At 42.0% G+C, this 12772-nt stretch overlaps 1 protein-coding gene across 6 annotated transcripts in view; it reads right to left on the bottom strand.

Moving 5' to 3' along the window:
• The window catches only part of APP (amyloid beta precursor protein), a 256673-nt gene that overhangs the window by 113575 nt on the left and 130326 nt on the right, over positions 1–12772 (bottom strand). For all 6 annotated transcript variants that reach the window (XM_045785475.2, XM_045785474.1, XM_045785473.2 and 3 more), the window contains exon 6: positions 3336–3538. In XM_045785475.2, the coding sequence (XP_045641431.1) occupies positions 3336–3538 (203 nt within the window). The remainder of the gene's footprint in view (positions 1–3335; positions 3539–12772) is intronic.

The following is a 12772-nucleotide window of genomic DNA, read 5'->3' on the forward strand; positions in this document are numbered from 1 at the left end:
AACAACTTGCAATCTTTCAGGGCTAGCTTCTTTAAAAAAAAGAAAACAACAACTCCCTCGCTTGGAGATTTTTTAAAAAAAATTTCCTTTAATTGCCTTCGTCTTTCTATAGAAAATACCGTAACCTATGTCCCTCTATGTTCTACCTGAGCTAGTAACGCCACATTGAGAGAAAAACTCCAGCATAAGAACTGGACTTATTTAGAACATAAGAAGACTGTATTATATCAAGAGAACTCCATCCTGGTTTGGAATATCGGCATGTTTATGTGGCATTTTCTCATTATACTGCATTAATTATGTTACTCCCTGTTCACCCATTCCCTTGCAGCAGTAACATCATAACAAAATCTCTTCATTGTTTCTACCAGAAGAATCCTCAGCTCATGGTAGGTCCTCAAGTGATCACCCTTAGCTGATGCTCACACTTGCCAGCCTGGCATCGAAATTCTCCATGTTTTAGTCCCAACCTAATTTTTCTGTATCTCTCTCATCTAAGACATTGGCTCTGGCTTATATCGGACGGACCTTGTCTCCCAACATGCCATGTGCCTTCCCATAGCAAACCAGTGTTGCTATCTTGACGGACTCTAAGGTGCGCTAGAATAAAATCCGTTGGTAGACCTACTACAAGCCCTTCTACTTCTAGTTCAGATGCCATCTCCTCTGTAGACCCTCCTCTGATCTCTTACTCTTTGCAGCAGGCTCTGGGCTCACTTATTTTTTTTTTTTTAAGATTTTATTTATTTATTTGATACAGAGAGAGACAGCCAGTGAGAGAGGGAACATAAGCAGGGCATGTGGGAGAGGAAGAAGCAGGCTCCCAGTGGGGGAACCTGATGTGGGGCTCGATCCCAGAACGCTGGGATCACGCCCTGAGCCGAAGGCAGATGCTTAATGACTGCGCCACCCAGGCGCCCCTCTGGGCTCACTTTTAAACACAGATGACTGTATTTCTTTGACTTAAATTTCCTACTAGATTTGAACATCCACAAGGGTCAGCTCTCTCCTGTGTGTTCTCATCATAGGATCCACTAAGCCCAGCAAAATGGCTTATACCAAAAAGGTGCTTCAAAAACTAGTGTTGAATAAGTGGGCATTTCTTATGTAAACAGCTCTCTGGATGGAGACCAGAAGAACTTTAATACCATTGCAGAATACTTCCATCCATCCCACGGAAGACTCCTGAAGTGGACAGAGTGTAACTGAGGCAAGGCTTTCTGGGAAAGAAACATGTTATGGTATGTTGGGTCCATGGCAGAGAGTTTTCTGTATGCCCAGCTAACTCTTCCCTGACAAAGAAGGTGGGGTTGTACAGAACGAGCTGCTGTAATTTACAGTCACACATCCTGTAGGTTTCAAGAAGAAAAGCTCTGAAAAATCTGTCCTTTCCCTGCTAGGAAAATAGAAGCTAACAAGTTCATTTAACCAGATGCTGACAAGTTCATTTAACCACAGATGGTCCTAAGAGGCACATGAAACACACTCCGGGCAAGGATGCTTCGGGTATTGAAAAAAACTGTGGCTCAAACAAAACGTGCATTTACTTAATGTATACCTGCTTACACAAGCCTTTATGTGCTAAATGCGAAAAGTTGTCCTTAAGTAGGGAACGATAAAGTTAAACAGTCTATCTTCTACTCTATTTTGAAAAGAATATGTGACTCTTCCAATGAATTTTTAAGTTAACTCTGAGTGTTCAACTTGGAATCATCTCAGTTTTAAAAGCTACAAGTTAAAGAAACACAGAATTCCAAAAACACTAGTATAAGTGAAAGAAGCAGACACAGAAGACCATGTATGATGCCACTTATATTAAATGTCTAGAAAAGGCAAACCCGTAGAGACATAAAGTGGACTGTTTGTTGCTTAGGGCTGGCAGTGAGAACAAGGATGGACTGAACCGTTGTGAGGAATCTTATTGGGATGACGGAAATGTTCTAAGACTGGATTATGATGATGGTTGCATAATTTGGTAAGTTTATTAAAGCCTCTGAACTATACACTTATATACTGAAAAGGAGTGAATTTTTTATGTAAATTATACCTCAATGAAGGTATAAAAAGGGCAGTGAATGGAAGAAGATATTATAGTGATCATTAGAAATCTACTTACGGCGGAGAAAGGAAACCATTTTAAGCTCCAATTTAACAACAGAGCTGAAATCATTTTACCTTAATAAACAGTGAGAGGAGGACTTACAATGTTGTAACATTTGTGGACAGACTTGAAAAGTATTTGAATACATTAAAACTCCATCCATCTGTATTCACCCGGTCTAATTCTACGACCACCTTTCACCATTTGCAAAACAAATGCATAACCTTTAAGAAATGCAACCCAACCGTTCACTAGTTGCTATAATAACATTTGGTCGTTTAATGTAAACTCAATGCTTGCTTTTATTTCACGGAGACAAAAAAGGAAGTCTGTTAGTTCATTCACATCACAACATTCTTAATAGGAGCATTAATTAAACAGAAAAAAAGGCTTAAGATATTAACACTGTATCTCCCTCTCAAAGAAAGCACTGCCATCCGCCCCCCCAATAAAACCAGGTAAAAATCAACCAAGTTCAATTTCACAGCAAAAAATAATGTGATAACTCACCAAATGTTGTTATTCTTTTTTTTTTTTTTTAAAGATTTTATTTATTTATTTGACAGAGAAGCCAGAGAGAGAGGGAACACAAGCAGGGGGAGTGGGAGAGGAAAAAGCAGGCTCCTAGTGGAGGATCCTGATGTGGGGCTCGATCCTAGAACACTGGGATCATGCCCTGAGCCGAAGGCAGACGCTTAACGACTGCGCCACCCAGGCGCCCCCAAATGTTGTTCTTCTTTAATGAAATTTAATTCCAACTACTCACTCCACTAAGATTTATGTAAAACTTTCTACAAGGCAAGCACTCTGCATGATACTAAGTAAAAGCTAGTCCTTGCCCGCAAGGAGCTCATAGACTAGGGGGTGAAAGAGGCCACAGGTAGTAAGAGCGTCAGGGGAATCCCAAGGAGGTCACCTAACCCGGCCTCTGTCAAAAGAGATGGCAGCTGGTTAGGTGGGGTTTTGCAGAACAAGTTGGGATGTGCCAAGCAGCGCACTCAAGGCCCAGAACAGGCTGTCAATCAGGATTTGAAATGAACTGTTGGACTGCTTGTTAGACCCAAGAGTGTTTAACAAGCGTAAGATGTGTGACTGCGAATTTAATTTTTATTTATTTTAATTATTATTATTATTATTATTTATTTTTGCAGTGGTGGCAGGCTGGATAGAAATTTCAAACTCTAGTATGATGCTTTCCTTTTCCCTAACAGAGATCCAAGTAACAGTGAGTTACCTCGGACCACCTCTTCCACAGACTCCGTGGTGGTGGTGGTGGTGGTGGCGATGCTGGTGGTTCTCTCCGTGGCCTCTTCGTAGGGTTCTTCTGCCTCCTCCTCTACCTCATCACCATCCTCGTCATCCTCGTCATCCTCGGCTTCTTCCTCCTCCACATCAGCCACTTCCTCTTCCTCTGCTACTTCCACTACTTTGTCTTCGCTGGAGGAGGAAATAAATATAACAATAACAGTCATTTAAACAAATTTCAGAAAAGGGAGAGAGGAATCAACAGCAAAAGATTTTAGTAATTCGAAAGGGAATGTGGCATCAAAGAAAAAACATACACAAGGCTTGAAGCCAGCAGGCCGAAGTATGAATCCCAGCTCAGCAGATCTACAGTGTTTTTTTTTTTTTTTTTAAGATTTTTATTTATTTGAGAGAGTGAGCGAAAGAGAGAGCACAAGTGGAGGGGCAGAGGGAGAGGGAGAAGCAGGCTCCCCGCTGAGCAGAGAATCGGATGTGGGGCTCGATCCCAAGACCACAGGATCATGACCTGAGCTGAAGGCAGATGCTTAACCGACTGAGCCACCCAGGCGCCCCAAGTCTACAGTGTTTTACCCCTGGGCACAACTCTTCTTAGTTTACATAGTTGTAAAAAGGGTATACCATGATTCCAACCATACGATATTCCGGAAGAGGCAAATATCATGGAGAACATTAAAAACACCAGCGGTTCCTGGGGGTTGGGGTGAAAAAGGGAGGGATGAATAGGCAGAGCACGGGATTTGTAGGGCAGTGAAATTATTCTATACAATACGCTAACAGTGAACACAGGACACATGCATTTGTCAAAACCAATAGAACTGTACAGCACAAAAAGTGAACTCTAATAATTAATCCAATATTGATATTGGATCAGATGCACCATGCTCATGAAAATGTTAACAACAGAGGAAATGCGGGAGTGGCCAGAAAGAGGGGAGAGGGGAACTCTCTGTGCTTCCTGCTCAAATTTTCTGTAAACCTAAAGCTGCTCTAAAAAAATAAAGTCTATTAAACAGGATAGAGGCAGGAGGATACCCAAACTGAATTTGCTGTATGCAGATGAGTTCTCATAATGTATATGAAAATAGCACACAGCATCTGCATGGCAGATACTCGATAGTAAAGGTGGAAACTGGTGCAAATATTGCGAGTCAAAGTTTCCACTTGATATGGAAGAGGAAGAAAAACTGGGGTAAATAAATCTGTAATATCCAGTGGTCAGGGATTCCTACTGAAACTATACAGCTGTGCTCCCTACTCTTGCTTATGGTATAAACACCGTAGATGACTAAGTATTTCAGTGGTTCTCAAATGTCAGCGACTATCAGTATCACTTGGAAGGCTTCCTGAAACAGAGCACCAGGCATCATCCTTCAGGGTTTCTGAATCAGTGGGTCTAGGATGGGGCCTGAGAATTTGCATTTCTATCAGTTTTCTGGGTGATACTGATGCTGAAAGTCAAGGGATGATATTCTGAGAACCACTGGAATATGCAATACTGAGAAGAATGATAGCAGCCAGTAAATCACAGTACAGTTGGGAAGGGGATCAGAAATAATACGTAAGGCATTCAATATGTATATACTGATGCACAGTGGTGAGGTAATAAATCAGCACAGTTGGATGGAGGAAGAGGGGTATGTCCGGAACAAAATAAGAAAGCGCTAGTAAGATAATCTTGTGGAAATCGTGGACCTGCAGCGCAGACATGGTCGAGAGCATTTGAAAGATGATAAATGAAGATAGGAACGTGTTAAACAGCAGAAGTCTATCTCACACACCATCTGGCCAGACAGGAGAAGTACATGTTGCATCCTTGCTCAGATCACAGAAACAATACAGGCAAAAGATCTAGATGTGGTGGAAGGTCGCAACCTACCAGAGCCTCTGCCACGGGTCTCATTTCACAAGAAGCATCACGGGAGTAAGACTGAGGGTTGTCACGCTGACAAATTTGCCCAGAAAAAAAGAAATAGGGGGGAATTATTACCCCACAGCTGACTCTCGCCTAGAAGGAGAAGCTCGTTAAGGAATGTATAGGAAGTCAGATTTCAAACGCGTTAGGGAATGAGAACAGTGGGATTCTATGGTGTGGGAAGACAGAAAGGAAGAAGGCAAAAGGCTCCCACAAACTGGGCCAGAAGGACAGCCACAGGTAATTTTGTGGAGGATGAAAAAGAAAAGACATGTAAGGAGATGGAATATAGCACTAGAAGGAATTCCTTTAATCGATTAACCAATAATTTAAAGAGATTTTATAGACGTTCTATAGAAATGTGTCCCACCTGCCAGTGGAACACCTTTTTTTTTTTTAAAGATTTTATTTATTCGACAGAGATAGAGACAGCCAGCGAGAGAGGGAACACAAGCAGGGGGAGTGGGAGAGGAAGAAGCAGGCTCACAACGGAGGAGCCTGATGTGGGACTCGATCCCAGAACGCCGGGATCACGCCCTGAGCCGAAGGCAGACGCTTAACCGCTGTGCCACCCAGGCGCCCCGTGGAACACCTTTCTAATTCTGATTAAATATGATGCAAGGATAATAAGTGAACACCTCTAAAGAAGCTGAAGCATGTGGCTAGAGAAAAAGGAGGAACTTATTAAGCAGAATAATATTAATTGTAATTTATTAGTGTGTTAATAAATGAAGTGTAATACAGAGAAGACCCTAACCAGTTATTTTAACATTTCCATAAGACCAAGAAAAAAAAGGTAAGAAGCGAAAATGTTGGCACTGATAATCAGATGGTATGAGCCTTCATCTACTTAAAGACAAATGGGGTGCCATCATTATATCTTGATTGCCTGAATTCCTACATAAAAGTCTAATGGGGGCAACATTTCCAAAGAATTCTGAACTTAAAAGTTGCTCAGATGCTCCAAATTTTACCCAGTATCCTGCCTCATATTTCTACAGGATCTCAATGTTGTACCATTGTGCCCAGAATAATGATCCAATGTGTGCCACCAGCCAATTTATTCTCGTCTGTATTCAAATTATAGGCACCAATACTATCCAGTTCTCTAAATTAAGTAGAAAACTGAGATAAAGCCAGGGAGAAAATTTAAACCAAACCATTTTTTTAAAAAGATTTTATTTACTTACTTGACAGAGAGAGAGAGACAGCCAGCGAACGACAGAACACAAGCAGGGGGAGTGGGACAGGAAGAAGCAGGCTCCCAGAGGAGGAGCCCGATGCGGGGCTCGATCCCATAATGCTGGGATCACGCCCCAAGCCGAAGGCAGACGCTTAGCGACTGAGCCACCCAGGTGTCCCTAAACCCAAACCATTTTATTCCTAAAAAATGCAGTGTGCATGCCTGCTGTCTTGCGGCATGAATGGAATGACAAGGTCCCAATACGTGATCCGGGGATAAGACAGCAGTGTGCTTCCAGGTGAGACAGTCAAAATAGGACTGTGGATACCCCCGGGGAACTTCCCTCAGCCTCCCCTATTATGACCGGACTGTTCCATCTAAGGCCCCAAACAGAAAACGTGCTTATGAAAAGAGATGTGTTTCAAGTGATCTGCATTCTCACATATGTCTAGCCACAAAAAAAAAAAAAAAAAAAGTGAAATATACACCCATCATTCATCATTGCATCTGTCTGAGCAATTTACTGGCATAATAACAAGGAACAGAGATACATAATAGTTCAACTGGCTGAGGAATTAGATTACTTGGCCTAAGAGAACTCAGGTCCAGTTCTTATTACCATGGCTTTGATTTCTGGAATTAAATTTAGATGTCCATGAATTCAATTACCTATTTGGACACAATTAAAACAGCAGCACGAAGTTATGTTGTAACGATGCTGCATCTTCTCAAAGAATGCCAGACACACCAGTGTTATGCTGCCAACTGCAGATTTCACAGACAGCAGGGAACACAGAAAGGGGAGAAAAATAGACTTTTCTAACAACTCTTCAATGGCTGGGAGCTTTGTTCTGCGATGTGACTAAGGTGAGTTGGTTTTGGAAAGCTGCTCGCAGTGGAAGAAAATGCCAAGGGGGGGCCAGTTGATGAAAGTGTGAGGCTGGGCATCCTGAAGTAATTTCCTTGTAAATAATCAAAGAACTCACAATAAAACAGTCCCTTGGTAACACAGTAGAATATTCATATCACATTCACACATCTTAGCGTCAATTTATAGGAGACAGCTTTTATGGCTTTTAAAGTCCAATAATGAGAAACACTTCTAAAGAATGAGGGGAAAATGCTGATCATCTCAGGAGTATCTGACTTTAATAAGAAGGTTAGAGGGTCAAAGGGATATTTCTAGGAGGACATAAATCACTGATAATGAAATTCTATGTGTCAGCACGCGAGAGTTTACTCTGATGAAGGATATGCTCCATCACAAAGGTGACTCTCCTTGCATTTCTAAATAAAGGCTGACCTTGACAGATTCCACTTGTGGTTGCCTCCCTGATGTTCCCTTCAGATAGAGAAAGATTTCAATTCACGTACCAGTTTTAATTCCTTTTTGTTTAAGTCACGCGAAATAATTCACTATTTGCATTCCCTAAAAGAGCTGTATTTACTCTTTCCTAGTGTCTGCTAAGACTGACTTTCTGTTGCCCCTTTGTAGGACAAAGAAGAGGAAGCAACATCCAGAAAGCTGTGGTTCCTGTGGTTTATGAGAAATGGACAAGCTTGGGACCAGAACACCATGGTGATGGGGGAGGGAGGAAGATGAAACAGAACAGCTTTCAACTCCCAAAATATAAGATCAACCCAGGACCAGAGGGGCGAGACTCAACAGGAAGATGCTCAGACACATGTATGTTTATTGAACTAGAAAGAGAAAGAAAGTATCTCCCAGAGTCAGGAATAAAGAGAGAAGATAAAGCACATTTTTCAAAAGGTAAACAAACTGTTTTCGCCTCTCTGTCCCAGTTCTGGGTGCTCCCAGAGTCTAACTGGGAGGCTATAATGGCCGAAGAGTCAGTGCGTTCCAGGAGAAAGTACATTCTGAAATACTGCTGTGAAATTAGGAAAATGAGAAGTTGCCAGAAGACGTGAGAAAAGATAAAAGAATGGAAGCTTATTCTTCAGGGTTCCAAGTAAACGATTCAAGAGGGGCCGAGCTAAGTAAGAAAAAGCCAGTGTCTCTCCCACGTAAAGGCACTATCGGGAGTCAAACATACAACTGGACACAGGGCCTGACGCCATTTACATCAACTGTGAAAACAGGCAGCCCTCCACGCTGCCCCCTGAGCTCAGAGGAGGGGCTGCAGTTTGGGGAGGGGGTGATCTGTGATGGGCAGGGGAACGGGACAAAGGCCTCTGGGGGGCTGGCAGGTGGCGCTGGGACCTGGAGGTCAGCTCTCGGGGGTGCGTTCAGTTTTGAAAGCCCATCGAGCTGGGTACCTGTGTTAGGTGCTCTCCTCGTTATGTAAGTTACAGTTCGGGAACGAGGGGTAAAAGGGAGAGGATACTGCTACTGTACTGTCCCACTCTTCTTTAATAGTCTCACGACTGAGCTAGAACAAGAGCTCTTTAATAGATAAAACCTAAAAAAAAAAAAGGACTCCAAATCTGAAAAAAAGATACCTGTACTCCAAACCCCCAATTCCAGTTAGGGCACAATTTATGAAGGTAGAAGGCAAATAATAACAATAATAATAATGGTATGTAGACATAATAAGTTATATATATAATTATGTATATATAATAATTACATATAATAACATATATGAATCTTTTCCCTAGTAAAAATCTTTCACTATCTGAAGGGATATAAATAATTATATATATATATGTATATAGATGTACATATGAATAAATATACACCTATACGTGTATACACACATATATACATATACACACACACATATATTTGGCTCCTCCAACCATGGCCTCACTAACTAGGCTGAACTGGTTAAATAATGAATTCTCCAAGTTAATTAATTCATTAATACAGATATTTTATAATTTTATAAATGAATTTGAGGCTCATAGAGGATTCAATCCACCATATGCTGATGATTACTTAAAAAAAAGAAAAGCTACCTACCTTTAATGCTGTACTATCAGAATCTCTCCTGCCTACAGGTAATAATATCATATAAAAACGGATCCCCACAGACTTCTCTTTAGTAGTCTACTGAGTTTCGGCAGAGTTGTTTTGATGACATTCCTCAGTTAGTAGGTATTATTAATTTTTCATTTAAAGGATCTCTGAGAATTTGATTAGCCTTCTCTCCTGAAAAATGCACTGTGGCAGAAATTGTTGGTAAGCTACCCCAAAGCCATACCAAACTCCTTTCCCTCATCCCTTCTTTGACCAGAGAAAACAAGAAGGTGAACATTCCATGCCCTGGGTCCCTTGCAGATAGCAAAGGCCAACGTGACGGCCACGTCTCTGGATAATCAGATGCCAGCCGAGATCTGCTTGGCCCTTTAGGTGGGGTTTCTAGGAAGGCTTCACTTTCTACAGGAGAGGGCTCATTATACTGAGTAGTCAGGGTGCTTTTGTTCCTTTGCCCTTCTATCTTTCTACCTTCCCCCTGGAAGAGCAACAGCCATCTGTCAACCGTTAGTTGATAAACATTCAAATGTTGAAGCAGATAAGGACAGTGGGGTGGAAAGATACAAAAGGTCACGTCTCCGCATCACTGCACCAGCCTGGGGCTCCCTACCACTAATGGCGGGGGTTTCGGTTATTTGCAGCTAAAAGCATTCCTTGCAGATGGTTCCGATGCTTACCCCAGACCCCAGGTTATGGACTCCTGCTTCAGGGAGGAAAGGACAAAACGAAGACAGCAAAAATTCATGACTCAGGCATGAAGGATGAGATACAGACAACCTCAGTCTGAAATGAGAATGTATCATCATTGTTACGTATTTAATCGGAATGTGTCTTCTGGGCAAGAGAATCTACACTGATTACTATATGAGTAACAGACATACTGCCTACTAAATGCTTTAGAAATGCAAAAGGGAAAGCAATTCGGGTGAGCTAGAAGTGTCTGAGCTGGTAGGCCGTGAAAGGCAGGTGTGAGGATGAGGGAGGGATATCCATACAATGCACAATCAGGAATAACGAATACATAAGCTTGACTATAACAGAATCAACAAGGCCCTGAATTTTAATAGCGAAGTATGCTAAATTGCAGAGATCAAGTATTTAGATATTTTTTCTTTAGTCAATGGATAGTGAAGTATTTGAGTTGAAACAAATGTGTGCCAATGGTTAATGAGCAAAAAAAGGGTCATATATTAATTCACCCACCGAGCCATTCTTTTTTTTTTTTTAAGATTTTATTTATTTGAGAGAGAGCGAGTGAGCGCACAAAAGCAGGGAGAGCAGAAGAGGTAGAGGGAGAAGCAAGCTCTCCACTAAGCAGGGAGCCTGATGCAGGACTTGATCTCAGGACCCAACTGAACCGCCCAGGTGCCCCCACTGAGCCATTCTATTAAGAGCCTCTCTAAGCCACATACTAGCCATTAGACAGTCAACCAACAATGTTTATGGTACTTTCGCCAAGTGCCAGGTGCTTGTCCAGAGACTGATGGTGGACTTGTGAACAGGACAGAGCCTCTACTTTCCTGTAACATATATTTTAGTGGGTGAGGCACAATATGAGCTAATAAATAAGAAAAAAAAGTCATAAGTATAACAGAGAAAGGAAAGAGGGCTAATGTATTTGTGATTATAACATATGTGAGGTGGGAATGGGGGCAGCATTTCAAATAGGATGGTCAGGGGAAGGCCATCAAGGCATAGAAGGCTGAAAGAGTCCGGCTGGGGGTTGGCTGGGGCAGAGGAAGAGCAAGTGCAAAGGCCCTGGCCTGAGGGCAGGCTCAGCATGATGAAGAGAAAGCCAGTGAGATTAGGGGGCAGTGGATGACGGGGCGAAGTATAAGGTAAGGCGGTGGAGACAGACAGGAAGGGCATGACCCAGTAAGGCCATGTTGGTTATGTTAAGAAACAGCAAGTTTATTCATGTGCAACAGAAATGACTCAATCAGATCTAAGTTTTAAAGGTAGCTCTGGTTACTGAGTAGAGAGCAGACGCTAGGGAGACAAGAGTAAAAGCTGGGACATTGCTTTGGGAGAAACACACTGGGGAGCAAGGGTAGCTCACGGAGCTAACAGCTAAAAGGACAATGACGTTATTGTCCAATAAATATGACAGTGCTACGGTGATAACAAGTATGAATGGCTAGGAAAACCAAAAGACCAAGATCTGACCAGACCTGGGGTGTACAGCAAGACATCCATGAAGAAAGGATGACTGAAATGTGACCTATAGAAAGCCAAGGTTGATGAGGTCTGGGAGCTCAACACCACTCTCCACAAGACAGAATAGGCAGAACATATGCAAAGGCCCTGTGGCAGGGGGGAGGAAAATCTGAGAGTCTGAAACAGAGTCAGCTAACAAGAACAAAGAGTAACCAAAGAAGGACAAATGATCAACGGCATGGAGCAGACGGCTCATGGTTTATTTTGCACACCCTGTAAGCTAAGAGTGGTTTTTACATTTTTAAAGGATTATGACAAGGAAAAAAAAAAGATATGTAACAGAGATGGTATGTGGCCTGCAGAGCCTAAAATGTTTATTATCTGGCCCTTTATAGAAAGTGTAATGACTCTGCATAGAAAGTGGACTATGGGGTGAGATGGGTATGGAACGAACATACAGCCGTGCTTTGTCCTGATTTGAAATGAGATCAAATAAAGTGAAAGGCCTCTAGGATGTCCAAGTTCTAAAATTCCAGAGCAGAAACAGTGATTCCTGCTTCTCGCCTTCTTCGGAGCCGGCAGAACACAGGGTCCAAGGAGACAGGAAATCTTGAAAGCATGGTGGAGTGGTTTAAAGTATGAACTCTGGGGCCAGCCTGCCTGGACTTGAATCCTGGCTCTGGGACCCTGAGCAAGTTAGTTAGCCTCTCTGTGTCTCCTTCTCTTCACCTATAAAGTGGTAAACTTCACAGGAACTACTTCCATTCATGGGGGTATGATGAGAAATAAACTGGGTTAATATTTATAATGCGCTTAGAAGAGCACCTGACCCACCACGAGTACCACGTAAGCCGTAATAAAGCAAAGGTCACATGCAGTCCACACATAGTACGTGACACAGAGAACAGCTCGAATTATAGCTATTGAAAACAGCTCAAAAAGAAAAAAAATAGCTCGAAAATACATGTTAAATGAATGAATCACAGGACTAAATACCACTGAGATAATCTTCCAGAACACTCTGAATTGGTGTATTCTATGACAACTGCATACAGTTTGATTTTCTTCTTTATGACAAAACAGAAAAGGGTCAGATGTTAGGTAGTCCTAGGCAAGATTTTAAGAGAATACAAATTACTTAATCTTTAAAGTTAAAAAAAAAAAAAAAAAAAACCCGTACCAGACTCTATTTTCAGAATTCTGGTACCACATGGC

The sequence above is a fragment of the Ursus americanus genome, chromosome 4 (assembly GCF_024610735.1).
Source record: "Ursus americanus isolate L20-20 chromosome 4, mUrsAme1.1.p, whole genome shotgun sequence".
NCBI classification, from domain to species: domain Eukaryota; kingdom Metazoa; phylum Chordata; class Mammalia; order Carnivora; family Ursidae; genus Ursus; species Ursus americanus.